The sequence below is a fragment of the Miniopterus natalensis genome, chromosome 12, assembly GCF_054644295.1.
Source record: "Miniopterus natalensis isolate mMinNat1 chromosome 12, mMinNat1.hap1, whole genome shotgun sequence".
Classification (NCBI taxonomy): domain Eukaryota; kingdom Metazoa; phylum Chordata; class Mammalia; order Chiroptera; family Miniopteridae; genus Miniopterus; species Miniopterus natalensis.
In genome coordinates, this window is record NC_142092.1 from 9,808,204 (window position 1) to 9,835,851 (window position 27,648).

Below are 27,648 nucleotides of genomic sequence, written 5' to 3' on the forward strand. Positions count from 1 at the left end.
CAAAGGACAAACCACTGCCCCTAAGATCAGGGAGACCAGCAGGTGAATTCGGGGGTCAGGTACCTCCAGAGCAGAGACTCACGGGCAAACCACCATGGGAACTCGTGCATTAGGAGAACCTGAACTATAATCGACATTGCTGGAGGCTCAGTGTGGGCAAGGCTGTGAACTAAAAACTCTAGTCATGGGGGGAGGAGGCACAATAGAGTGAGATTTGCCTCTAGAAGCTTGACCATATTACCATAGTAAATATCAGAGAAAAATGCCCTTGGGCTTCTGGCAGGGTGGAGGGGGAAAGGGACTATTTTGAAATACACCAGAGCACTCTGCTGTTCTTAACAAGGCCAGCCTTCAGGGGAAACTGATTAACCAGAGCCTGACTGACCTGGGGAGGGAAAATACCTAACTCCAGCCCACCCCGGCCATCTTTTCTTACCTAAGGGAGAGAAACAAACTGAGAAACACTTGTGAAGTGCACCGTCTAGAGGTGTAAGTTCACTAAAATCTGAGATCTAATCGTAGGACTGTAGAACACTTCCCCTCCCCACACCTCACTGTCACAATACAAAAAGCCTCTTTATAGTAGTTCCTTTAACCTAGTACATCGTGTCCATCTAGCGATAAAAAATTACAAAGCATAACAAAGGCAAAACACACATTTTGAAGAGGCAGAGCAAGCATCAGAGCAAGACAAGGTGGAGATGTTGGCATAGAACAATCATGATTAATATGCTAAGGGCTCCAATGGATAAAGGAGACAACATGCAAGAACAGATGGACAATGTAAGCAGGGAGATGGAAATCCTACAAGAGACCCAAAAGGAAATACTAGAGATTAAAAAGTACTGTAACAAAAATGAAGGATGCCTTTGATGGGCAGGACGTGGCTGAAGAAAGAATCTCTGAGCTAGGGACTATAGCAATAGAATCCCTGAAAGTTAAAAACAAGGAGAACAAAGACCGAAAAGAACAACAGAATATCCAAAGACTGTAGGACAAACTACAGTATATGAACCAGGAATGCCAGCAGAAAAAGAGATAGAAAGGAACAAAAAAAATATTTGAGACAATAATGATTCAGAATATTCTCCAATTAACGTCAGATGCCAAACCATAAATCCAGGATGTTCAGAGAACACTAAGCAGAGTAAATGCCAAAGAACTACTTCTTCAAACTACAAAAACAAACAAACAAAGATAAATTAAGTAATCCTGAAAGAAGCCAGAGGAAATAAACACCTTCCCTATAGAGAAAGATAAAATTAAATCTGACTTCTCAGAAACCAAGAAAACAATGGAGTGAATATGTAAAGTGTTGAGAGGAAAAACTCACCAGTTCTGTGTCCTGTAAAATTATTCTTCAAAAGTGAAGGAGAAATGAAGTCACAGAGTCCCAGCAGGAGCTGTGGCCCAGGAGATGAAGGGGTGGAGGAGGGGCTGGACGGTGGGGGAAGGGGGGTTGTTAGTATTTAAATAGAACACATCATGAGTGAGTACAAGCTAGCGGTCTTTGGTTCAGGAGGGGTAGGGAAGTCTGCTCTGAAAGTTCAGTTTGTTCAAGGAATTTTTGTTGAAAAATATGACCCAATGATAGAAGATTCCTACAGAAAGCAAGCTGAAGTAGATTGCCAACAGCGTGTACTCGAAATCCTGGACACAGCAGGAACAAAGCGATTTAAGGTGATAAGGGATTTGTATGTGACAAATGGCCCAGGGTTTGCACTAGTATATTCTGTTACAGCTCAGTCCACGCTTAATGACTTAGAAGACCCGAGGGAACAAATTTTACAGGTTAAGGACAAAGAAGATGACCCAGTGATCTTGGTTGACAGTAAATGTGACCTGGTAGATGGGCAAAGAACAGGTTTGGAATTTAGCAAGACAGTGGTGTAACTGTGCTTGTTTAGAATCTTCTGCAAAGTCAAAGATCAATGTTAACGAGATATTTTATGACCTGGTCATGATAGGGGGAAGGGCACATAATAAAAATAGAACCACAGTTGTTTAATGATTATTTACTAACGATAGATAAGAGGTTTTCTTACAGGTCCCGGGAAACTAGAGTATGAAACGGGCATAAAAGATAAGATATCTTGGAGCCCAGACGGGTTCATTACTCAGAAAATACATTTTAAAAGCAGACAAGGACAGGACATGATTTGATTTGATTGCTGTGCCTGGACCCTGACCCACTCCAGGAGTTTGCCTCAGGAATGCTGACCAGTCTCTGCTCCCAGGAATGGGCTGAGCTGTTTGTAACATTATAGATCAGCCACCTTGTTATGGGACTTCAAGCTCCTGGAAGCCCGGCTTCAGGCCCTCTCCTCCCCTTTCCCTGTTACACTTGCAGCTCGCAGCTGTACCTAGTTATTTTCTCCCCCACCCGTATATAATTAGCGAACTGGCGAGGGGTTCAGAGAACAGAATTTCCAGGGTGATCGACTGCTCTCCTCATACAGCCAGCATTATTGGAATAAATGCTCAAACATGAGTCAACCCTGTATTTGCTTAATTTGGCTCAAGTAGTGACAGGAGGCCTCGGACCCACTTAGCGTCTGGTATCAGTCATTCAGATAAATAGAAAAACACCAATAGAAAAGAAGCCTAAAAAGAAATCAGGTCTGCTGCGTTAGACCTGCAGTAAGCAGCAGCTCTGAGTTAGGTTACAGAAATGGAAAACTGTTGCCTAATTGGAGAGTGCTAGCACTCCAGACTTCAAAAAATAAATCTGAAGAAGCTCCTTGTATTTTATATATTATGTAAAAAGTTTAGATCTTGGTTTGCACAAGTTCCCTGGAGAAAAATTGCTCTGTATATCTTTTGGGAAATAGACAATAGTATTTCTTCTTCTCAACAGCAGTTATAACAGATGTAAAATAAATATACTTGACTCTGATATGATTATACAAAAGAGCATGGAGCTCTGGCTGATGTGGCTCAATTGGTCGGAGCCTTGTCCCCATACACTAAGAGGTTGGGGGTTCGATTCCCGGGCAGGGCACATACCCAGGTTGTGAGTTTGATCCCCAGGAGGGAACTGATCAATGTTTCTCTCTTACATCGATGTTTCTTTTGCTCCCTCTCTTTTCCTTCCCCTTTCTCTAAAATAAAAAAACATGTCCTTGGGCAAAGATTAAAAAAAAAACCAAAAGAGCATAGATGCATTTCAAATGTTAAATATTCCTACTTATGATCAAATAATTTCATATCGACCATTTTATCATGATTCCTCCCTGTCAAGCACTAAAAAGTTGAACCATTATAGATTATATTTGTAATAATATAGATTATGAAACTTCCCCTCAAACTCATTGCAGCACATAACTTTTTTGAGTCATTGACTTCACTTTATATTTTAAAATTATGAAATATCATTCCATCGTTATATTATGATTAAAATTGTACATAATGCTTTGAAAAAATGGATGTTTTATAGGAAAAAGACCTGGGAAAACTGATTTCTATGGTTTTCAAAGCAAAAGTATATAATTTACTAACAAAAAGAGTGAAGGAGAAATAAAGACTTTCTCAGATAAAAAAAAATTGAAGATATTTGTTGCCAGTAGACCTGCCTTTCAAGAAGTGTTAAAAGTTCTTTAGAGAGAAAAAAAGTAATCTAGACCAAAAACTTGGATCTACATAAAGAAAGAGAAAACACTGAAGGACAAATAAGTGAAGGTAAAATAAAAACTTTTACTTTTCTTATTTTTAATTGATCTAACATAATAGTTATTTCAAAGCAATAATAGCAACAATGCATTGATTATGTCTGCCTATGTGTGCATCTTATGTACACGTGCTTATATAGACTTACATGCAAGCAAATGAATGGCAGCCACGATACAGGGCTGGGAGGAAGGAGTTGGGATTATTTTGTTATTATAAGGTACTCACACTATCTGTAAATGGTATAGTGTTATTTGAAACCGGACTTGGATTAATTGTAAAATGATATTGCAGACTCTAAGGCAACCACTTAAAAAAAAAGAAAGTACTATGCTAGGAGGGGAAATTGAATCATATCAAATGCTCAAACCACAAAGTGCAAAAAAGGGTGGAAAATAAAAATGGGAAGAAGAAACGAAGCCAACAAACAGAAAACAGTAACAAATATGGTAAATATTAATCCAACTATATCAATAATCACTGAATTTCAATGGTCTAAATTTATCTCTTAAAAGACAGGTTGTTAGAGTGGGTCAAAGAACATGACCCAACTAAATGTCCATAAGAAACCCACTTTAAATATAGAGGCTAACAGTAAGAGGATGGAGAAAAACGCACCACACTGACACTAATCCAAACACAGCGGGGATAGCTTTATTGATTTCAGGCAGAGCAGACTTTAAAGGAAGTTATTAAGAATAAAGAAGGGCATTGCATAATGACAAAGGGGTCAATTCTCCAAGAAGGTATAAAAATTCTTAAGATGTATGCACTTAACAACAGAGTCTAACTTCATTAGTCACAACTGATGGAATTAGAAGGAGAAATAGATGAATCCACTATCATAGTTGGAGACTTCAACAGTCCTCTCTGAGAAATGGACAGAGCCAGCAGGCAGAAAATCAGTATGGACATAGCTGAACTTAACAAACCATCAATCAATAAGATAAAATTGGGCTCTCTTTGGTTCGGCATTTTAGCGAAGCTGCAGTGACAGCAGCTGCTCTTCAAGCTTCAGTAGCTGCCCAAGGATGACAAGAAGAAAAACGCCAAGAGAGACAAAGACCCAGTGAACAAATCAGGGGGCAAGGCCGGAAAGAAGACGTGGTCCAAAGGCAAAGCTAGGGGCAAGCTCAATAGCCTAGTCTTGTATGACAAAGCAACATATGACAAACTCAGCAAGGAAGCTCCCACCTATCAGCTTATAACCCAGCTGTTGTCTCAGAGATTGAAGATCCACAGTTCCTTGGCTAGGTCCGCCCTTCAGGAGCGCCTTAGTAAAGGACTTATTAAACTAGCTTCCAAGTACAGAGCTCAAGTAATTTACACCAGAAACACCAAAGGCAGGGATGCTGCAGCTGCTGGTGAAGATGCATGAACAACAGGTCCCACCAACTGTACATTTTGAAAAATAAAACTTTATTAAATCAAAAAAAGGTATAATTGGCATATTTAGACGACTTCATTCAGTAACAGCAGACATTCACCAAGATATAACTCATTCGTGACCATAAAACATATCTTAACAAATTTATGAGAATAGAAATCATACAATATCTGCTCTCAGACCACAATGGAAATAAATTAGAAATCAATAACAGAAAACTAACTGCAAAATGCCAAAATACATGGAGAGTCAATAACACACTTCTAAATAACATATGGATGAAATAAGAAGCTCAAGAGTAATTTAAAAATATTTTGAGCTAATTAAAAAAAAATACAACTTATCAAATTTTGTGGGATACAGTGAAAGCAGGGCATAAAGGGAAATTTATAGCACTTCATGCATATATTAGAAAAAGAGGAAAATTTAAAATTAATCATTGAGGCATCTTCTAGAAAAAGGAGAGCAAATTAAGTCCAAAGTAAGCATAAGAAAAGAAAGAATAAGAGTTAGAACTGAAATCAATGAAACTGAAAACAAGAAATCAACAGAGAAAATCGATGGAACCAAAGATGGTTCTTTAAAAAGATCAATAAAGTCATAAGCTTCTAGCCAGGCTAACTAAAGAAAAAAAGAGAGGACATAAATATCCAACATTTATGAAGAACTCATACAGCTCAACATCACAAAAAACAATCCAATTAAAAAATTGGCAAAGGATCTGAATAGACACCTCCAAAGAGGCCATACAGATGGCCAATAGATATATGAAAAGAAGCTCAATGTCACTAATCATCAGAGAGATGCAAAATAAAACCACAATGAGATATCACCTCACACCTGTCAGAATGGCACCATCAACAAATCAACGAAAAACAAGTGTTGGCGAGGATGTGGAGAAAAGAAACACTCATGCACTATTGGTGGGAATGCAGACTGGTGCAGCCACTATGGAAAACAGTATGTAGTTTCCTCAGAAAATTAAAAATGGAACTGCTTTATGACCCAGCAATTCCACGACTGGGAATATGTCTGAAAAAACTTGAAACACTAATTCAAAAGAATATATGCACCCCTATGTTCATTGCAGTGTTATTTACAGTATTCAAGATTTGGAAGCAGCGTAAGTGCCCATCAGTAGATGAGTGGATAAAAAAGCTGTGGGACATTCACACCATGGAATACTATTCCACTGTAAAAAAGAAGGAAATCTTACTTTTTGCAACAGAATGGATGGACCTGGAGAGTATTATGCTAAGTGAAGTAAGCCAGTCAGAGAAAGACAAATACCATATGATTTCATTTACATGAGGAATTTAATGAACAAAATAAACTAACAAACAAAATAGAAACAGACTCAGATACAGAGAACAGACAGCTGTCAGAGGGGAGGTGTCTGGGAAGGTGGGTGAAATAGGTCAAAGGATTAAGCAAAACAAACAAACAAACAGGCAAAAAACCCAACAACTCATAGGCAATAAGGTGATTATCAGAGGGAAAGGGGGGTGGGGCAGGTAGAAGAGGGTAAAGGGGTAATGAAGGATGCTGGAAGGAGAGTTGACTTTATGTGATGAACACACAATACAATATACAGATGATGTATTATACAGAATTTGCATGCAAAGCCTATGTAATTTTGTTAACCAATGTCACCCCAATAAATTTAATAAAATTTAAAAGTATTTTTTAAAGCCAAAGAGAGAGAAAGAGAAAGAAATGAAAAAGAGGAGATGACTAAAGATCCCATGGACATTAAAAGGATAACAAAGGAATACTATGAATAACTCTATGCCCACAAATGTGATAGATGTGATAGATGAAATGGACCAATTCCTTGAAAGACACAATCTGCCAAAACTCACACAAGAAGAAATAGATACTATGAATAGCTCTATATCTATTAAAGAAATTGAATCAATAATTAATAAACTTCCAAAACAGAAAACACAAGGTCAAGATAGGTTCCAGTGAATTCTACCAAACATGTAAGGAAGAAATAATATAAATTCTCTAAAATCTCTTTCAGAGGATAGAAACAGAGGAAATACTTCTTAATTCATTCAATGAGGTATTACCCTAATACCAAACCCAGACAAAGAAGTTACAAGAAAAAACAACACTGCAGACCAATATTTCATGAACATAGATGCAAAAACCCTCAACGAAATATTAGCAAATCAAATCACTTAAAGTATAAGAATTATATATCATGAACAAGTGGGATTTATCCAGGCACACAGTCTGGTTCAACATTTGAAAATCAGTAAATGCAATCCATCACATCAACAGGCTAAAAAGGAAAAATCAAAATCATATCAATAAATGCACAAAACACATTTGATAAATCAATTCATGATGCAAACTCTCAGTAAAGTAGGAACAGAGGGAAACTTTTTCGACTTGATAAGATCTACAAAGACATACAAATAACATTATACTTAACGCTGAGGAACTCAAAGTTTTCCCACTAAAATCAGGTACAAGATAAGAATATGTCCCCTCTCACCACTCCTTTTCAATGGCATACTAGAAATCCTTGCTAATGCCATAAGGCAAGAAAAGGGAATAAAAGGTATACAGATTGGGAAGGTAGAAATAAAACTGTCTTTGTTCATGGATGACCAGATCATCTATGTAGAAAATCCAAAAGAATAGATTACAGGATTCAAGGTTAATATACAAAAGTCAATTGCTGTTCTGTATGCCAACAATGAACAAGGGGAATTTTTTCTTTTTGTTAATCCTCACAAGATATTTTTCTATTGATTTTTAGAGAGAGTGGAAGGGGGTGGGGTGGGAAGAGAGAGAGGGACAGAGAGAGAGAGAGAGGTTGTCTCCCCCATGCCCTCAGACTAGGGTCAGGGATCAAACCTGAAACCCAGGTACGTGCCCTGGACCAGGAATTGAACCCAAAACCCTTCCATGCACAGGCCGACACTCTAACCACTGAGCCACGCTGGCCAGGGCCAAGTGGAATTTGAAATTAAAAACACAATGTCAATTATATTGGCGCCCAAAAAATGAAATACTTAGGTACAAATCTAACAAAATATCTACAAGATGTATATAAGGAAAACTACAAAACTCTGATGAATTAAATCAAAGAAAAACTAAATCAATTTTATGATCATGAACAAGAAGACTCAATATTGTCAAGATTCCAGTTCTTCCCAACTTGATACAAATCTATAGATACAATGCATTCCCAATCAAAATCCCAGCAAGTTATTTTATGGATATCGACAAACTGATTCTAAGGTTTATATGGAGAGGCAATAGACCCAGATTAGCCAATGCAATACTGAAGGAGAGAAACAAAGTCGGAGGATGGGCTGTCCAACTTCAAGACTTACTGTAAAGCTGCAGTAATTAAGACGGTGTGGTATTGGCAAAAGAGTAGACAAATAGATCAGTAGAACAGAATAGAGAGCCCAGAAAAAGACCCCCATAAACATAGTCAACTGATCTTTGACAAAGGAGCAAAGGTAATGCAATGGGACAAAGATAGTCTCTTAAAAAATGGTGCTAAAATAAGTGGACATCCACAGGCAAAAAAATAAATTTCAGCATAGACCTTACACCTTTCACAAAAATTAACACAAAAGGGATCATACACCCAAATGTAAAACTGTAAAGCTTATAGAAGATAGCATAGGAGAAATCGTAGACGACCTTGGGAATGTGATGCCTTTTTAGATACAACAACAAAGACACTATCCATGAAAAGAAGAATTGATAAGCTGGACTTTGTTAAAATTACAGACTTCTGCTCTGGGAAGGGTTATATCAAGGGAATGAGAAGAAAAACCATAGACTGGGAAGAAATATTTGCAAAAGACATCTCATAAAGAACCGTTATCCAAAATGTACAAAGAACCCTTAAAACTCAGCAATAAGAAAACAAACGACCCAATTTAAAAAATGGGCCAATGACCTTCACAGACACCTCACCAAAGAAGATATACAGATGGCAAATAAAGATACGAAAAAATGCTTTAAACAATATGTCATCAGGGAAATGCAAATTAAAACAACAATGAGTTATCACTACAACCTGTCTGAATGACAAGAATCCAAAAGACCGACGCCACCAAATTCTGCTGCAGTAGGAGCGCTCGTTCATCGCTGGTGGGAATACAAGATGGACAGCCCCTTGGGAAGACAGCTTGCAGTTTCTAACAAAAAGAAATACATTCTTACCATTTGATCTGGCAATTGCATTCCTTGACATTTACCCAAAGGATCTCAAAACTTACATCTACACAAAAACCTGCAGAAGGACATTTATAGTAGTTTTAGTCATAACTGAAAAAACTTGGAAGCAACCAAGATGGTCTTCAGTAGAGGAATGAATAAATAAACCGTGGTCCACCCAGAGAATGGGATATTATTCAGGGCTAAACAGAAATGAGCTGTCAAGCCACGAAAGACAGGGGAAACTTAAATGCACATTATGACGTGAAAAGCCAACCTGCGAAGGCTACGTCCTGTATAATTCCAGCTATACGACATCTGGAAAAGGCAAACCTATGAAGACAATAAAGTGGTCAGTGGTTTCCAGGGGTCCAGGTGGGGGAGGGGAGAGGGGGACAGCCAGAGCACAAAGGATTTTTAGGGCAGCGAAAAACTCTGTATATTATAAAGAGAGACATGTCATTGTACATTTGTCCAAACCCATAGTATGTACAACTGCAAGAGCGAACCCTAAACATGTATGGACTCTGGATGACAATGATGTTCTAAGGCAGGTGCATCCTTGGTAAGTCTGTGCACTCTGGTGGGTGCTGTTGATAATGGGAGGATATGCATGTGTGGCTGCAACGAAATGGGAAATCTCTATACCTCCTTTCAATTTAGTTGTAAACCTAAAATGCTATAACAAACAGTCTTTAAAAAAATTAAAAAGCAAAAGCAGAGTACTATGACAATACAAGTAGAAGGCCCATGGGAACTACAAAATTAAAATTCGGGTTTAACATATTCCAGTCCCACTTTAACTTTGTGTTTGTGTTTGAAGAACGTGTGTAGCACTTTATATTTTTTACACATTGAAAACTGGACTTGGTATAACTATGTTGTAGGGAAGTAGAAATTGCTTCTTTATTTTCCATCTTTCTTTTCTGTTATGGGACAAAGTGGACGCTTAGGCACCAAGCTGGTTCCACTGGTGTGTGAGAAAAGGTGGGTGCCGTCTGCAGGAGCCAGATCCCTTCACGAAGCAGGGTAAAGGGCACTGTGTGTTCACTGCGCAGCACGTAGTAAGTACTGTAGTCCAGTGGGGACCAGCGTGCAGATTTCTTTTAACATTTTGATATAATTGTGTAATATTTTTGCTTTTTTACCTGATGACATTGTTTCTTATAATAAAACATTTTCTGATTGAAAACTTTAAAAAAAGCATATGTTGGGATTACTTGAGAGAATGTATGCAAACATCTGAGCAGAGCTGCTGACAAAGATGTGGATACTCCAGTCACATCCAGATCCTTGTCTTTGGGTGGAAGGCCCTGGCCCAGGAGTGAGATTGCCTCAGTCATCAGGAGGGTCTGCTTGTCCTTACAGACTGAGGCTCGGGTCTGTGAGCATCTTTCACTGAGCAGAGCAAGGCCCCAGACAGCTGTGCGGTCACCAGTGCGTCAGTGGCACTGAAGTCAATGTGAACTGGAGGCGCTTCTCCCTCCCTCTGGGCTTTGACCACAGCTGCTCTGAGGTTTCCCCCTTGTGTGCCCTGAAAGAACTTTGACATTTGCTGAAAGGTCATCAGTGGCAATTTTAGATCATTGGGTAACTCGAGCTTCTCACATTTCCATGTAGCTGCAAGGAGTAGACTGCTACACTCCCTGTCAGCCTGCGCTCGATGGTGGCAGGGACAGCAGACCCTTCCCCTGGTGACCCACACTGCTCCCTCCTGACCCCTGCATCGTCCAGTCTTTCCTCATTCTTCACATCCGCAGTGTGCTGGACACCGGTGCTTCTCCTCCTAGTTGTTTCAAAGCAGGGGTTTGTTTGTTTCACCGCCAATCTGTTGTGGACAAACACTTTTATAAAGCAAAATAAAAAGAATCACTGGAAAGGTCAATAAACACGTGAAAAGATGCTCAGCATCACTGATTATTAGGGGGATGCCCATCAAAGCCACAGAGGCTATCATTTCCCTGAGCTCATCAGAACGCTATTACCAAAGCCAGAAAATAACAAGAGTTGGCAAGGATGTGGAGGCACTGGGACCCTTGCGCACTGCTGACAGCCACGTGGAAAGAGGCATAGTGGTTTCCCAAGAAATTAATTACAGAATTACCATATGAGCTAGCAGTTCTCCTTCTGGGTGCGCCTCCTAAAAGAATCGAAAGCAGGGACTCAAAGAGATATCTGTCCAACCACACTCAGGGCAGCATTATGCACAACAGCCTAAGTGCCCACTGACGAACGGACGGCAAACAAGATGTGGTCTAACTTCGGCGAATGTGGCTCAGCCTCAAAGGGAAGGAAAATCAGGCAGATGCTACAATGTGGATGAACATGGGAGATATTACGCTAAGTGAAATAAGGCAGTCACAAAATACAAATATTACATGATTCCACTTATATAAAGTACCTGGAATAGTTAAATTCATAGAGACAGGAAGTAGAATGTTGACTACGAGGGGCTGGGACTGAGTGGGAATTATTGTTTACTGGGCACAGGGTTTTATTGAGAAGATGAAAAAGTTGTGGAGATGAATGGTGGTCGCAAAATAATGCGAATGTACTTAGTGCCAATGAACTACACACGTAAAAATGGTTAAAATGGGAAAAAAAATCCTGGAAATAATGAAATTAAAAAGTTATAAAATATGGGCCACGATTATTTAGTATTAGATTGCAATCTCATTTAAAATTAAATTACATTTTATTGTTGATTTAAGTTACATTTTAATAAATATGATCAGAAAAAACATAACATTTGAAAAGTGTTACAGAAATTTTTAAATACTATCCACTTTTCTACTTACCTGATCATGGACCAGAACAGTCTGCAGACTGTCCATGATCCACTTGTATTTTGCTTTACAGTAAAATGACTTTTTAAAAATGGGTAGTTCTGTGAATTTTAACACAAAGATTCCAGTTGCCGTCACCATAGTCAGGATACCGATCAGTTCCATGAGGCAAAACACTCCTATTTTCTGTCCCCTCCCCTCACTCCTAGCCCCTGGTAACCAAGGACCTGTTCTTTATCTCTATAATTATGTCTGGTTGAGTATATTATGCAGATGGAATCATGGAGCATGTAGTGTCTTGAGACTTGGCTTCTTTCACCACCACAGTGCCTTTGAGATTCATCCCATTGCTACATGTAACAATAGCTTGTTCCTCTTCACTGCTGAATAGTATTCCATTTTATAGATCTACTATAGTTTCTCCAGCACCCTTGAAGAACATTTGTGTGTTTGCGGTTTCTGACAATTATAAATAGAGCTGCTGTAAATATTCATGAATGGGCTTTTGTGTGAATGTACACGTTCATTTCCGTAAGGAAGATGTGACATCCACTCTGCATGACATTGCTTTGCACCAATCGCATGAGAAACCCTTCATCCGATGACAATGTTAGATTTCAAAGGAAACCTGGAAACCAGTCAGCCAGGCCCCCGTCTCCATCTGGCAGTCATTTACTGGTGAGAGCCAGCTCCTCCTGTGATTATGTCCCAAGAATCAGGGCTGAACTCCCATGTGAAAGACAGAACTCGGCTATTTGTTAATGGCAACATGACTCATCAGGATCAAAGAAAGTTTCACTGGACAGTCCTCACAATTCCTGGAAGCTCTAGGGAAAGAAAACGAGGGTTTAGAGCTGGTTTAGATGCTGGTGATGTCGAAATGAAGATGTTCTGGCATAGAGGTCCCTCCTAGAGAGCTGCACCTTCCTGCAGCTCTGGCACAGTCCAGGCTCAGAGAGGCGGCGGCCTGCTGCAGCGCCTCTGAAGAGCCCACGTTTCCAGAGCAACCTGACGTCCGCCCTGGACGGCAGCGAGTCTCTGCACCCGCCAACGGGGCGGCAAACACGTTCGATGCTCATTCAGCTCTTGCGGCAAGGGATCGCCCTGTGACACGCATCTGGCCCATTCTACCTACATGGAAGTCCACTGGGGTGGGAGCTGGAGTGTGTCCTGGGAAATTTTTTCTTTTCTAGGCTCTTTCTCTCCTGTGTGGGTCTTCAGCGTGGGCTAGATGTTCAGAGCTGAGGTGGCCATTTCGTGCCCATGAAATGACAAGCATGGGGGCAAAAGCCAGCACCAGGGATCACAGAGAAGACACAGAGGCCCCTTATGGAACTTTTGAACGACTAAATGAATGCCAGCAGCCACCTCCGAGTGAACTTGAGAAAACAGGGGAAAAGTAAACCCCCACATATTTAAATCACTCTAAGTTTCCTATTACTTGTAGCTAAATACATTCTAATTGAAATAACTATCAAAGGAAAAAATCAAATTGCAGAGCAATGTGCATATTCTATTTTGTAAAATGAAATTATATACATACATACATATACATACATAATAGTTATATATATGTAAAAATTTGGAAGGGTAATAATAGCTGACAGGTATTGAGCACCTACTGTGTGCCGGGCACATCCTACCACTTTAATCCTCACAACTGCTCTATAAGGCAGATAGATGTATCGTTCCCCCAATTTCCAAGCGAGGAAACTGAGGCTTTATACAAATTGCAGGTAACTAGCCGGGGACTCAGAGCCAGGTCTGTCTGTCCCCAGAGAAAGTGCTTGGACCCCCCCCATGCAGCCCCCTATTACCAGAACAGACTCCCAGCAGCTGTACGGCAGTTATATCTAGGGAATGGGTTGGGCGGTGGGCTGGTGGTGAGGCATTTTTTGTCTTTCTTTATATACTTCTGCAGTGTTTCCTTTTCAATAAGCAAGTATTATTTTTGTTATAAATGTGAAAATCTAGAGAAATTGATAAAATAACCCTGGTGCTAAACACTATGCTAGGAATAGAAATTATTTCTTCCAGATTTGGATATCTATTATGGACATCCATCCTGTCATACACACTTTTTGGAAATAAAAAGCATCCTTCAAACTTACATGAAAGAACCTTGGCTGAGGTCCCAGATTGCATTACTCGATTATGTCGCCTACACCCCAGATAAGCTATCTGCCAATTCGCTTTCTATAACCACAGGGGAGTTGGGTTCTGCAGGAGACAGATGTGAAGAATCCTTTTCAGTCCTTGAATAAGAGAGTTTTACGGATCATTTTTTAGTGGCTGGATTTCTCATCTCCCACCTGTTATTAACCGTTGCTTCCTAGGATCCTTAAAAACAGGAGCTCATCAAGAGAAAGTAGGCCTGTGTCCCTGGGCTTCCCGGTTCTATTTCCAGCTTGGCAGCCTTTCGGAGAGCCACTGCGGACAGATGTCCCGAGGGCTTCCCAGTTATCTCCATCACGTGGGCTGGGCACTTCTTAAAGGGCCTGGGCCAGCTCTGCTACCACGGAGCTGCAGCTCTTGGAGATAAACAAGGATTTCTGCAGAAAGAAAAGAAGGGTTTGGAAAAGTGCCCGCCACGATGACCGACAGAAGCCCCTTTGAAACGGACATGCTGACCCTCACCCGCTATGTTATGGAGAAGGGTCGCCAGGCGAAAGGGACAGGGGAGCTCACGCAGCTGCTGAACTCCATGCTGACGGCCATCAAAGCCATCTCCTCGGCCGTGCGCAAGGCAGGCCTGGCCAACCTGTGAGTCCGGGAGCAGGTGCGGGTGCGCAGAGCTGCGCGCACGGGCCAGGCCCAGGCGGGGTGCGGGCAAGCTGCAGGCCCTTGGCAGGAACTCTGGTCAGAGCGCTTTGCCTGTGTGCCCTGGACAGAAGTTGCCTCAAAGTTTGTCACGTGTGCTTTGATAAAGGGGACTTTGACTAGTTTCAAAAAGGAACAAAATACTTGGAGACATGCTATGGAGAGGGAAAAAAAAAAAAAGATATATATATATATAAAATTTTTCCAGTTGCCATGTATTGCAATGGTAACCAGCTCAGTGGCTTGTTACATTAAAGCACTGAATTAGCCTGACTTTCGTATTTGCGTTCTCACTGGCACAAAGCAGCAGCCAGGAGACTCTTTGGCCCCTTGCAGGTGGGAGCCTTTTGTCATGACCTTTGCCAATACATTAGGAGCTAGGAATTGTTTACAAAATAACCTCCCAGGGCCCCAGCCTACATCTCCTTTCTTACCACTGAAAGGAGTCTTTGGTTTTTGAAACAGCTTTTTAATTTCTCCTCGGGGACGCCTTATCTTCTCCACTCAGTGGGGAGGAAGCTGGGTGGACGAAATGCACAGCGTCCTGCCCTTTGTTCGCTTTGGTGCTTTATCCGAGCACTGAATGGGGCCAAGTTCAGGCCACGGCCGCCCATCAGCACAGCCCAGTGTTCAGTTTAAGTCTGTAAGAAAAACAAGCCGTCTTCTCCGGACTTCCCTTTTCACTGTAGTCATTCCAGCGGAGGTCCTCCTGGCAGGTGAAGGGACATTATTATTATTACTCTAAAATGAAGAAATAACAAAGTCCAATATTAAAATTTTATTATTAACAGTTTAGCCCTTTTAACACAAAAAATGTGATAGCATTATATGACAAGCTGTAATTATCACAAGATAATTACAGAATTAGTTATACAAGCTTTTGTGACCCAGTAATAGGACCCCGGTTAAGATGCCTTATGACCAACTTTTCCCACTCCGTGTGTCACTGTCATTTGGAGCCGACGGCCAAGCTCTACACTTAGGGGCCTTCACGAATGTGAGGTGCAGCCCTTTGTCTCTTCCTGCTCCTGCCAGACGATGAGGCTTGCGAGGGACAGAAGTAGTGACCTTGCCTCGCCCTGTAAGTGGGCCCGCTTTGCTTAGTGCCCTTTCCTCTCCCATCCCGGTGTTATTCACCCAAGCCCGCCGGGCGCCTGCCCTGGGCAGGGCGCTGGGCTACGCAGCGGCTGCCGTGGTAGGGTTGCGCCCATCGGCCGCAGAACCGACCCTGGCCGTTGAACGCCCAGGTGAAATGGACTCAGGAACTGGATAATTAAGGTGCTCATCTGACTTTCTTTTCCTTCCATGTGATCGTGGGCAATGATCTTATTCTTGCTAGGACCTCAGTTTCCCCACTTGCAAAATGAAGGACACTGACAGCTCCTAACTTGCAGGGTTGTTGTAAGGGTTAGTGAGTCCCTGAGGTGGTGATTCCAGCCCTAAAAGCTCAGTCAATGCCTTTGTCATCGTAGTTCAAAGCCCAGACCCGGGAGACGCGCCCGCTGCAGACTGACCACCAGGTGGCAGGCGCGGCCCGCGGAAACAAGGCCTCAGGATTCGGCATTTCTCAGGGACCGAACTGTCCTCCATCTGGTAGGAAGTCCGCACTCTGCCCATTCAGACAGCATCCTTCCTCTTTTTTCTCTGTAAAAGACACAAAAAGTGGCAGCAGGAGAAGCCCATTGGCTGGAAATTCCTTCTTTCTAGCAAGATGCTGAGATTATTTTAAGAGGCCCCAGGATTGCTTCTCAGAGAGCTGACCGGTTGCACTGTCCCAGAGGCATTCTGCTCAGGAGAATGGGACTTTTCACATGTTCCTGCCACTTCCCACTTAGGGGCTTCAAGTCCCTCATCCTCTGCTTCCTCTTTTTTGAAGACATTTCTAGGCACAGACACAACTTAAAAGGGATCAGAAATGTTCGTTTTCCTGCCATTTTCTCACTCCTTGCTGTAGGAAGAAGGGAAGGCTAGACTGCCTCCCCTGAAAACCTCTCCGTGGCTTTTCTTGTCAAAATAGTTGAACCTACCACTTAGAAATGGTCAGGAAAGCTTTAGTGCTAGTTTAAAAGCTGGAAGGAACTGTCTTGCGGGTGCAAAACACGCCTTCGCCCATGCTCTCACTGGGAGCAGTTGTCAGACAATCGGGCCTCATTGCCAATGAGCCTCCACTCCTTCTGGAAGGAGGGGTGTGGGTGTGGGTGTGGGTGACACAGCAGGAGCCCAGCACCTGGAGGGAGGGTGAGAGGGCCTGTTGAGGGTGGGTAAAGGTGTGGTTTGGGGGTATTGGGATGCCGTTTGCAAGCACAGGACAGAGAACCTGTTTTTCAGCTTCGCCCACCACAGGCCTTGGGAGCCCTAGCTCTTCATTCACCAGTAGCAGCCACCTCAAGAATCTGCATTAAACAAGAAGCTGGGTTTAAGGTGCCTTTAAATTCCAATGCAAAATAACCCAGCTTTGCTGTTGTTTGCTTGCTTTTATTCTGAATCAGGAGCTACACTCTTCCGGGCCAGGCTAACAGCATTGTTTTCCAAGGCAGCGGGCTCATCACAGCAGACATGAGGTGATGGGGGAGGGTTGTGGGGGAGGGGAGAGGCTGTCAGTGGGAAGAGGTTGGGAAATTACTTGTTTCCCCTGATAAATCCCAGGTTCTCAGCCCTGGCTACCTGTTTGGCCACCTGAGGATTTTGTCAACAAATAAATGGTGTTAAAAAGGGAGAGGAAGAGAAATTACTGCCCTGCCTCCTTTTACACCATTCAGTGGACATGTATTGAGCATCTCCTATGCCTCTGGATACTGTGGAAATAAATACAGTAGCCACACCTCTTGCCTCAATGGGCAGATAATCTAGCTGGAAAGACATTCCCATGAACAGATTGTGAGCCGCTGTGGACTGGATGGCAAGGGTGTGCCTGGCTTGGGCTGGGAAAGTGAACGGGGACCAGGGAAGCTTCCAGAGTGGGCCAGGAGGACCAGCAGGGAAAAGCTGACAGTGTGGGGGGAGTATTCCTAGGGGGCGAGGAGCACCATGAGTGAAGGTGAAAAGGAGAGGAGCAGCTTGCTGGGTGCCAGTGGCCACAGGACCTTTGCAGGGGTTGGAATGCAAAAGGCTTGTGTGGAGTGGTAGCCGTGTGGCTCTTGGGTGAAAGAGCATGGGGGTGGGGCAGCAAACCCAGGGGTTGGTCATAAGGCAGGTGTGTGCTTGGAGGCTGAGACTGGCCAAGTGAGGGTGAGAGGCCCAAGAGACAATGCCGGTATGGGAACAGGTATTGCTGGTGGGGTCTGAAGGGTTCCCCTTCCACTGTGGGGATTCGGGAACTCTGGACTGCCAAGTGATCTGATTCAAACATTTGGAGGATCCCTCCCTTGAGGGTGGAAGGGGTGAGACCTTTGCATATTAATACTCTAAAACACAAAGACTCTAGATAGAACTTTATAACAGTGCTCTTTCTGTTACTGCTTGAAAAGAGATAGTGAAAAACCATATTAAATTAGTTAAGTCAGTCTCCAAATTTCCTTCTTATTCAAGTAACACCACTTATGGCAGGACAATTTTTAATTCAGCACAGCAGGCCACTATTTGAGGATAAATAACAAATATTGAAATTCCAGGGCTGGAAAGTCATGGTTCTTTACTTTTTTGGAGTCATTGATTGTAGCGTTGTCTGACTTTGTAACTCTGAGTCTTCACCAGCTAGTGCTCAGGGCAGGCTTGAGTTTAGCAGGACTGGACTCTGGTTAGCACGCTGGGAGGAGGGGCCCAGGACAGTATCCCGGAGGCCGAGAATCACTGCTGGGGGACGTGTCATACTTGGTCTGTGCTTATAATTTGGAGACTCCGGAGTCATAAAGGGAAAGGCAGATACACAGGTGGTGTGTTAGTGTCTGGACTTGTTTGTTGCAGCTCAGGATCCTTCACTGATGTCGGTCAACTTTTTTTTTGTCCTTAGGTATGGGATTGCGGGCAGCGTGAACGTGACTGGGGATGAGGTGAAGAAACTGGACGTGCTGTCCAACTCCCTGGTGATCAACATGCTCCAGTCCTCCTACAGCACCTGCGTGCTGGTGTCAGAGGAGAATAAAGAGGCGATGATCACGCCCAAGGACAAGAGGGTGCGTGTGGAAGGTGGGGGTGCGGTTCTGCTTGTGTCCACTAGGTGGCGATACTGAGTCCAGAAGACTGTTGCCTCGCATTTCTTGTTTCTGGGATTTTCTTCTATTGCTTAGATTTTTATTTTTGTTTGTTTTCCGGAAACAGTTGCATACTTCTTTAGTTGGAAGTCTTATGCTGTCTAGGAAAAAAAGACTCCATAGCAGGGCAGTGAGTCATTCAGGAAATAAATCCGAGTGATTTATGGAGGTGCCTCAGTGGGCGGGTGTTGGGGGAAAACCCCAAAGCCTACATTCAGGATCTATTCTGAAGAACTGACATGTAGCCTTACTAAATTCCTAAGAGCTTTAGTAGGAGAAACTTACAAACATAGGCAAAGCAGCTGCTCCTAGTGGGTGTAAATCCACACCCTCCTAGGACAACGTCTCTTTCTATAGGGGGTTACTAGTAAAACCGTATGATGGGCAGTCACATAGACCACCAGAAAGCACAATGCTTTTCTAAGTTAGCAGATAACATCAGGTGGGTATCCACACTCTTTACATTCACTAACCTCCTTCCTGGGGCCTGGTGTTTATCTTTGGGCCGCCTTCTGGCTTTCTGGGTAGTCAGCCAAGCCTGAGGCCACAGAGAGTTAGACAGTCACAGAAGGTTAAACAGAGAGTCCAGCACTTCCCAGACGCCTTAACTGCTGGGGACATATTGCATCTCTGAGCTCCCCTGCAGCGGGGTTCATGGATTTGTGTTTAACGTACCCGTCAGCAACAAGTGCTGGCATTTGGGGGTAAATTGAAAATCATCAAATTCAGTGAAGAGCAGAGTTCCTGAGAAGAGCCTTACTATACAGCCTCTCGCTTTTCCCCTCCCCACTTCTACTCCCCCCCCCCACTTTCTCAAGGGGGTTATGGTTTCAGCCGAGGTTGCTTCATTCCTGACACACTGTCAGACTAACATAGAAAATAAATCATAAGGATGGTGGCTGTCTTGCATTAATATGGTGGTCAAGTTTGTTAGTGCAGGGCATGGCTGGGAGGGGCCATGTCCACTCTGGTTTCATGGGCAGTTTACTGAAGAGAGAGGTTGCTGGTGGCCAAAAAAAGCCAACCATGTTCAGCTGTGATACAGTAACACAGAATAGATGCTGGGACTATTGGCCCTCAATTGATTAGGGACAAAGTGCCATTTCTTTATGATTAGTTGGTAGGATGGAAAAGGTAAAACCAAATTTATTAAGCACCTACTGTATGTCAGGGACTGTGCAAAGCACTTTTCTTGTCACCTAATTTAAGCTAAATCACACCTTTTCTTTTCATTTTCAACTTTCACTGATATGACCTTCAGTTCTTTCTCCAGTCTAATCTACCACTTTCTTTCCTGGCTGGCCTGTGTAGACAGGTCTTCGTGCGGGTTCTTGAATACTTTCAAGAACGTATATGTTCCCATATACGTTCCTTAGACACTTTCCAACAGGTGTTGGGTGCCCAACAAACATCTGTTGAATGCATGAATGAATGAATGGGCTAAGTTGGGTTATCCACAGGGAGAATGGGAAATTTCTAAGTTAAGAATTACCCCATTTTTTGTGCCCTTTCCCACCATCCCTGCCCACCCCTGTTGAACTAGGGTTAAAAAAAAAATAAAGCTCAACTCAAGCTAGGGCATTACCCGATGGAAAGACAGAGAAAAATAATTTTAGTGACTCTCACTTTACTTCAAGTTTTTTTTTTAATGTGTATTATTATTTTTTTTTAATTTTTATTTATTGATTGAGAGAGAGAGGGAAAGAGAGAGCGAGAAACATCAGTTTGTTGTTCCACTTATTTGTGCATTAATTGGTTCTTGTATGGCCCTGGCCGGGGATCCAACCCACAACCTCGGTGTATCGGGACGATGCTTCACCAGTGGAGCTACCCGGCCAGGGCTCAAGTGTTATTACCGTGTTTAAGTGGCCAGGAGACTCCAGCGCCCATCACCGAGGCCGTCATACTGGCTGGGGCGGCCTGTGGCAGCAGCAGGGCTGGGTGTGAAGCACATGCTGTCACAGGCCCGCCGCCGGCCTTCTGGTCTTCACCTCCGGCCGGTGGGCTGGGCGCCGTGAAATGCAGGAGAGCGCTTCCATTCTTCTGAGTACCTGTGCACGCCAGCTATCTTAACAAGGCAGACCCAGAGGCCCTGGCACATGGCTCTGAGATTTTTTGATTTTTCAAAAAATATTTTTTTGGCAAATGCTCTAAAATGAAAAAAGCCTGCCTGGGGAAAGAAGAGTCAGAAAGCATTATCAATAAATCCATAACTGATCCTACTGAGGATGTGGGTGGAGTGGGTCCAAGTTTATCTTCAGCTCCCCCCCTTCCCTGCAATATGCCCATCTCGGACCTTGGTTCCTCTCACAGCTTCAGCAGCTCCCAGTCCCCGTGGGCCCAGGTGGGAGGGGAGGGCGGAGCCAGAGGAGGCAGAGGGGAGGGGAAAGCTTTTTGGAGGTGGAGGGACCCTCATCGCCCTGCGTGGCCCCGACTCACGTGTTGTGGGCAGGTGGGCCCTGAGCGGCGCACTCCACACTCCTCAAGTCATTGCAGCTTTTGATAAGAACACCCCTCTGCTCTCAGTCGCTTTGTGGTGTGGTGTTACCTAGACTGTGCTCATCAGAAGTGGCCCTTCCTCTGTGCATTAGGGGAAATACGTGGTCTGCTTTGACCCACTGGATGGATCGTCCAACATCGACTGTCTGGCCTCCATCGGAACCATTTTTGCCATCTACAGAAAGGTGAGTAGACAGGCTGATCTCTAATGCCACTTTCCTCTGGTGGTTTCCGGAAGGTTCCTGGCCTGGGAGCGGCGAGTCTGGAATTCTAATCTCTGTCGTCCCACCAGGCAGAGAGGCCCTGTCGGCAAACGGCGAAGCCCGCTCTGCCTCCGGCCCCTTCCTGGGGGGACGGGGGAGATCGTGTCCTTCTCCCCTCCGCTGCCTTCGTGGGCGGCAGGCTCAGAGGACAGACTGGGCTTGTTTTGAAAACCTGGATGAGACACAAATGTCAGATGTGGGGTTGGGTCCCGGGAGGCATCTGTTTCCTCTTTTCGTATCTCAAATCTGACTGCAGTACTTTTCTATCGTTGCCACAATTCCCCAGCCGTTAGAGCTTGAGGTGATGACCTCCTAGTCCTGCAGGTCAGTCTGGCTGGCGTGGCTGGTTCTCTGCTCGGGGCCTCCCAAGGCCAAATCTGGTGTCAGCCAGTCTGGCCTCCTATGGAGGGGCTGGGCTGTGCGAGTAGAATTAGCCCCCAGGCTCATTTAGGTGGTTGGCAGAATTCAGAATCAAGGAGGCCCTTGATTCTTGGCTGGCGATGCTGGAATCAGTCTGTTTCTGGGGGCTTCCTGCATCCCTGGCTTGTGACTCCTATGTCCTTAAAGCCAGCAAAGGCAGGGCAAGGCTTTCCCACACTTCTGGCCTCTCTGACACCCTTACTTCGCCTCATTGCCCTGCCTCCAGCCACAGAAAGTTCTCTGCTTTCAATGGTTGTCTGATGGGCTCACCGGATAGTCCAGGATAAGCTGCCTATTAAATTAAGTAACTCTAATTACATCTGCAAAGTCCCTTTTGCCATGTCACACAAAATAGCCCCAGATTCTGGGGATTAGGGCATCTCTGGGGCCATTCCATCTACCCCACGTACTTAACAATAGTCAGGATCATATGGGTTGGTTTGTGACTTCGTGACACTTCATGACAAACCACATAAGCCACACTCTTCCTCAACCTGAGAATCAGTCCCTGCCCCAGTCAGGATGGCTGGGCCTTTGCCCTGTGGCTTTTGGGCGGAAGGAGGCCAGCGGCACTTGAAGGCCTCAGGCTGCTCAGATGGGTAACTGGTCCTCAGACTGGTTTTCAAGGCCCATCTCCCTGGCTCCACAGGACACACTCTTTCCCTTACACTGCCTGTGACCAAGCAAGTGCCGGAGGAGTGGGAGTGCTCCTGCCCTCGATGGTGCTGTCTGAACACCTGGATAATGCTTGGCTGGAGGTTGTCCAAAAAAGGGGCAAAAATTTGATTTTCAGGGCAAAAGCTTAGCAGAAAGCTAATCTTAGCAGAAAATGCGAATGAGCCTGAACTTCCTTTCTGAGGAGAAAAGCAAGGCGCAGACAAGGGGTCCACTCCTCCTGCTTCGGAGAACAGAAAGGACGCGAAGCCCGCGTGGGCTGGAGGAGCCCTCCGCTCGCTGACGGCTGTGCCTCCTTTTTATTGAAGAGACAGGGAGGCTTTTGTGGAGGGAGGAGGAGAGGACACAGGACACTTCTCTGGCATCTGAGAAAGTTAAGACGAAGATGCTTCAAGACTAAGCAAAATTGAGCCGCGGGGTGACTAAAGGAGCTTCATTTCCCCTTGAGGTATAGCTGGTGCGATTTTCATGAGATTCTGAAAAAAGACCTGCAGGTGGATCTCTGAGGCGACTGATACCGGCGTTTTCCCCCGGCTCTGGCTCCTGGCTGCTGAGCACGAGTCAGCGCTCCCGGGCCGGCCCCGGAGGCCGGTGCACATTCTACAGTCACTGGTTTTTTTTTTCTTTCTGGTGAACAAATTGAAGCACAGAGAAGGTAAGTAACTCAGTTAACATCATCAGTCAGGACAGGGATTCACACAGGCACCCTAACTTCACCATCACAGCTCTTAATAACTCCCTCCTCCAGTTTTAGTGAAATATAATTGACACGTAATGTTGTATTCATTTTAGTTGTATAACATAATGACTTGGTATATCTATATATTGTGAAATTATCAACACAATAAACTTATTTAACACCTATCACCTTACATAGTTACAAATTATTTTCTTGCGATGAGAATTTTTATGATTTACTCTCTCAGCAACTTCCCAACACACAGTGCAGCATTATTAACTATAGTTACCATGCTGCCTACGACAGCCCCAGAACTTATTTATCTTATTACTGGAAGTGCCTTTTGACTGCCTTCACCCATTTCCCCCCACCCCCCGCCCCTTGTCCCTGGCAACCACCAATCTGTTCTCTGTTTCTACGAGTTTGTTTTTTTTAGAGTCCACATATAAGTGAGCTCACATAGTATTTGTCTTTCTCTTTCTGACTTTTTTCACTCAGCACAATGCCCTCAAGGTCCATCCATGTTGCTGCAACTAGCAGGATTTTCTTCTTTGTTATGGCTGAATAACATTCCATTATATATACACACCACATTTTCTTTATCAATTCATCCATTGATGGACACTTTGGTTGGTCCCATATCTAGGCTTTTGTAAATAATGCTGCAGTGAACATGGGGTGCAGGTATGTCTTCAAGATAGTGATTTCATTTCCTTTAGACATATACCCAGAAATGGAATTTTTCAAAGACCGTCCGTACTGTTTCCACAGTGACTGCACCAACTTACATTACCATCAACAGTGCACAAGGATTTCCTTTTCTCCACACCCTCGCCAACACTTGTTATCTCATCTTTTTGATACTATCCATTCTAACGGATGTGAGGTGATATTTCATTGTGGTTTTGATTTCTGTTTCCCTGATAATTGGTACTTTTAAACATCTTTTCATGCCCCTGTTAGCCCTTTGTATGTCTTCTTTGGAAATGTCTATTCAATCCCTCTGCCCATTTTAAAATCTTATTTTTTATGTTTTTGCTATTGAGTTATGTGAGTTCTTTTTATATTTTAAGAATGTTGGGCATCAAGGCTGTGGGAAATCAATGAAGTGTTTTAAATAGAGAAGTGACATAGATCTGAGCAGGGCAAGGACAGAGTGGCAGAACCAGGCAGGTGGTCACTCAGACCAAAGGGTAGAGGTGAGGTGGGCAGAGACTTGAGAAGAGTGGGTTATAGAACTGACTGGACTTAGTGAAAGGAAGGGGAAGGTGATTCCCAGGTTTCTACTGGTCAGATGAAGGTGCTATTTGCTCAGATGGGGGGCAATGGGAGAAGAGTGGAAGTTTGTGGGGGTGAGACAGGGCAGATGAATTCCTTGTTGAGCTTGAGGCATCTGTGGGATACCTGAGTAAGGATGTCTTGTAGGCAGGTGGCTCTAAGAGTTGGGCCGCCAGGAAAGGTGAACATGGAGGTCTGGGAGGCACTGACACCTGCGTAGGGCTCGGAACTCTGGTGGTGGTGAGATTGCTGAGGAGTGTGTAGACTGAGAAGAGAGCTTATTAGTCAGGACTCTGGTATAAATGGCAGGGATGAATCAGGAAGCCCCAAGACAGAAATATGGCCTCAGACAGGGCCTGGGCCAGAGAAGGGTCAAGCTAGGAGAGCTTTTTTCCTCAAAGTCTCTCATCTTATCTCCCCATGGCCACTGCATCCCTTCCTCTCACTGTGGGCCTGTGTTTTGTTTTTTTCTGATTCTTTGGCCAATGACAAAGGAAAGATGGTTACCCCAGTGCTCTCAGGTGAACCAGAATGTTCTACCCCCAAATACAGATTTCTGGAACAGAGACTCTGATTGAGCCAGTTTGGGTCAGGAATCCATCCTAGACCCCATTAAACTTGTGGGGAGGGTTTGGGACTCATAACACAAATATAGCAGCTGAGGGTCCCCACTTTGGACAGGGTCGCAATGAAGAGGGTCCATTTTGCACTGGATAGACACTCAGGGCTGGGGAGGAGCCAGGAAGAGCACCAACGTTTAAGAAGAGGAGTTGGAAAAAGCAAATGAGAAGACACATCTAGAGAGTTAGAATGAAAGCCAGACAAGAGGGCTGGAGAGACACATCCCAGGGAGGCAGCAGCCAACGGATCCAACACTGCCTAGAGGTCTGGAAAGAGGAAGCCTGGAAAATATGCACCAGGTTTAGTGGATAGGGTCAGGCTGCGGTGGGGACAGGAGGAAGATAGTGTAGACAGGCTCCAGATGAAGGGTACAGGCTCCAGGACACAGGTGAGGACAGAGATAGGGCAATAGCTGGAGGGAAATCTTGTGATCTAGAAAGTATTTCTCGTTATTTTTTTAAGGTCAGGGATTCTATGAGTAATTAAAGGCCAGTGGAACCTGTCGGGGAGGAGTGATTTCCTTCAAGCCACAGTGCAAGTTTCCGAGGACCAAGGAGAGAGTGCGCCGCTCAGCAGAGGCCACAGGATCAGCTTGGAGGAGGGAGAATCTTGGGTCTGGGACAACTCTGGTTTCACAGGAAGAAAATGTGATCTTTCTGATGGATGAGCAGAGGTGTTCCAAAAGCTTCAGTGGGGACAACTAAAGACTTTGATTAAAAAAACCTAATACCACCTTTGCTTTCTACTTCTCTGAAGGTTCTTAAAGGCCAGGCCCTAGAGCAGTGGTTCTGAGACTTCTGGGTGTGTCAGAATTGCCTGAGGGGCTGATGCTGAGGGCCCAGCACATCTGACTCTGGAGGCAGGGGGCATGGCCCAGGGATACGCACATCCAAGACATCTCAGCTGATGCTGATGCTGATGCCACGTCCACTCTGAGAACCCCTGTTCTGGGGCCCGCTTCTCAGAATCCGTGTGTGGCCTGGGAACCTGGAAATAAAGCCAGATCACTGAGCACCTACACACAAGTCAGATGAAAATGTAATTCGTTTTTAAAAATGTGTTAGAAAGAATGCAAGATTGTAAAAGTAAGGAAAATATTAAAAGGAGTGTGCCATTTTTAATTAAATTAAATGTAGCCCTAGAAGAATATTAAAGGGAAAGCAACATTATAAAGAAAGCCTTGAAGAAGGGTGGGATTTGTTTTTAGAATAAAGTTGCTAGGGTGTCACTAGCAGAGGGCATGCTGCCCTGTGTTTCGTTAGCTGTTGCGAGTGATGCTGTTCTAGCTACGTGCTGTGGTCCAGTCCCAGCTTTATCGCTCACTGGTTTCAAGAGGTCATGTGAGTGCCTTTCTGACCACAATCCTTTCTCTTTCAAATGAGGGCCCTAGAGTCTCTCCATTGTTCCGCAGAAACATAACGCAAAAGCACGTGAGAGATACAGAGTCCCATATCAATACACGTTTTTATTTGACCCTTAAAAGTGATTCTTCAGGAGAGTTAAGCCCACGCCTTGGCAAAGGGTTCTCTCCAGAGACAGTAACGCGCCCTGTTTCTCTCCTCTCTCCCCCAGAGCTCAGAGGACGAGCCTTCCGAAAAGGATGCCCTGCAGCCAGGCCGCAATATCGTGGCCGCGGGCTATGCCCTGTACGGCAGTGCGACCCTGGTGGCTCTTTCCACTGGGCAAGGAGTGGACCTCTTCATGCTTGACCCAGTGAGTAGCCAATATGACAGTATCAGCACTTGGGGCTCTGTAATTCTAGCCCCCTGGGGTAATTTCCTGGAGGCATCGATTTGTTGTTCCACTTATTTATACATTCATTGGTTGATGCTTTTTGTTGTTGTTAATCTCTACCAGAGGATATTTTTCCCATTGGTTTCTAGAGAGAATGTGAGGGGGACAGAGAGAAAAAAAGAGACATACATCGATGGGTTGCCTCCCACACACGCCCTGACCAGGGCTGGGAATCGAACCTGGAACCCAGGTACATGCCCTTGACTGGGAATCAAACCCACAACCCTTTGGTGCATAAGCCAGTGCTCTAACCACTGAGCAACACCTGCCAGGGCCATTGGTTGATTCTTGTATGTGCCCTGACCAGGGATCGAACCCACAACCTTGGTGTATTAGGACGATGCTCTAACCAACTAAGCCACCCGGCCAGGGCCCT

General features: G+C 44.2%; 1 protein-coding gene and 1 pseudogene across 1 annotated transcript in view; both read left to right on the forward strand.

The window, feature by feature from the left end:
- The first annotated feature begins 1,485 nt into the window (after positions 1-1,485).
- LOC107532298 (ras-related protein Rap-1A pseudogene) lies at positions 1,486-2,633 on the forward strand (annotated as a pseudogene).
- An 11,993-nt stretch (positions 2,634-14,626) lies between these two features.
- Positions 14,627-27,648, forward strand: part of FBP2 (fructose-bisphosphatase 2) — a 36,964-nt gene continuing 23,942 nt past the window's right edge. Inside the window, exons 1-4 of the mRNA XM_016206643.2 lie at positions 14,627-14,796; positions 18,803-18,965; positions 21,635-21,727; positions 27,051-27,191. Coding sequence (XP_016062129.2) covers positions 14,627-14,796; positions 18,803-18,965; positions 21,635-21,727; positions 27,051-27,191 — 567 coding nt within the window. The remainder of the gene's footprint in view (positions 14,797-18,802; positions 18,966-21,634; positions 21,728-27,050; positions 27,192-27,648) is intronic.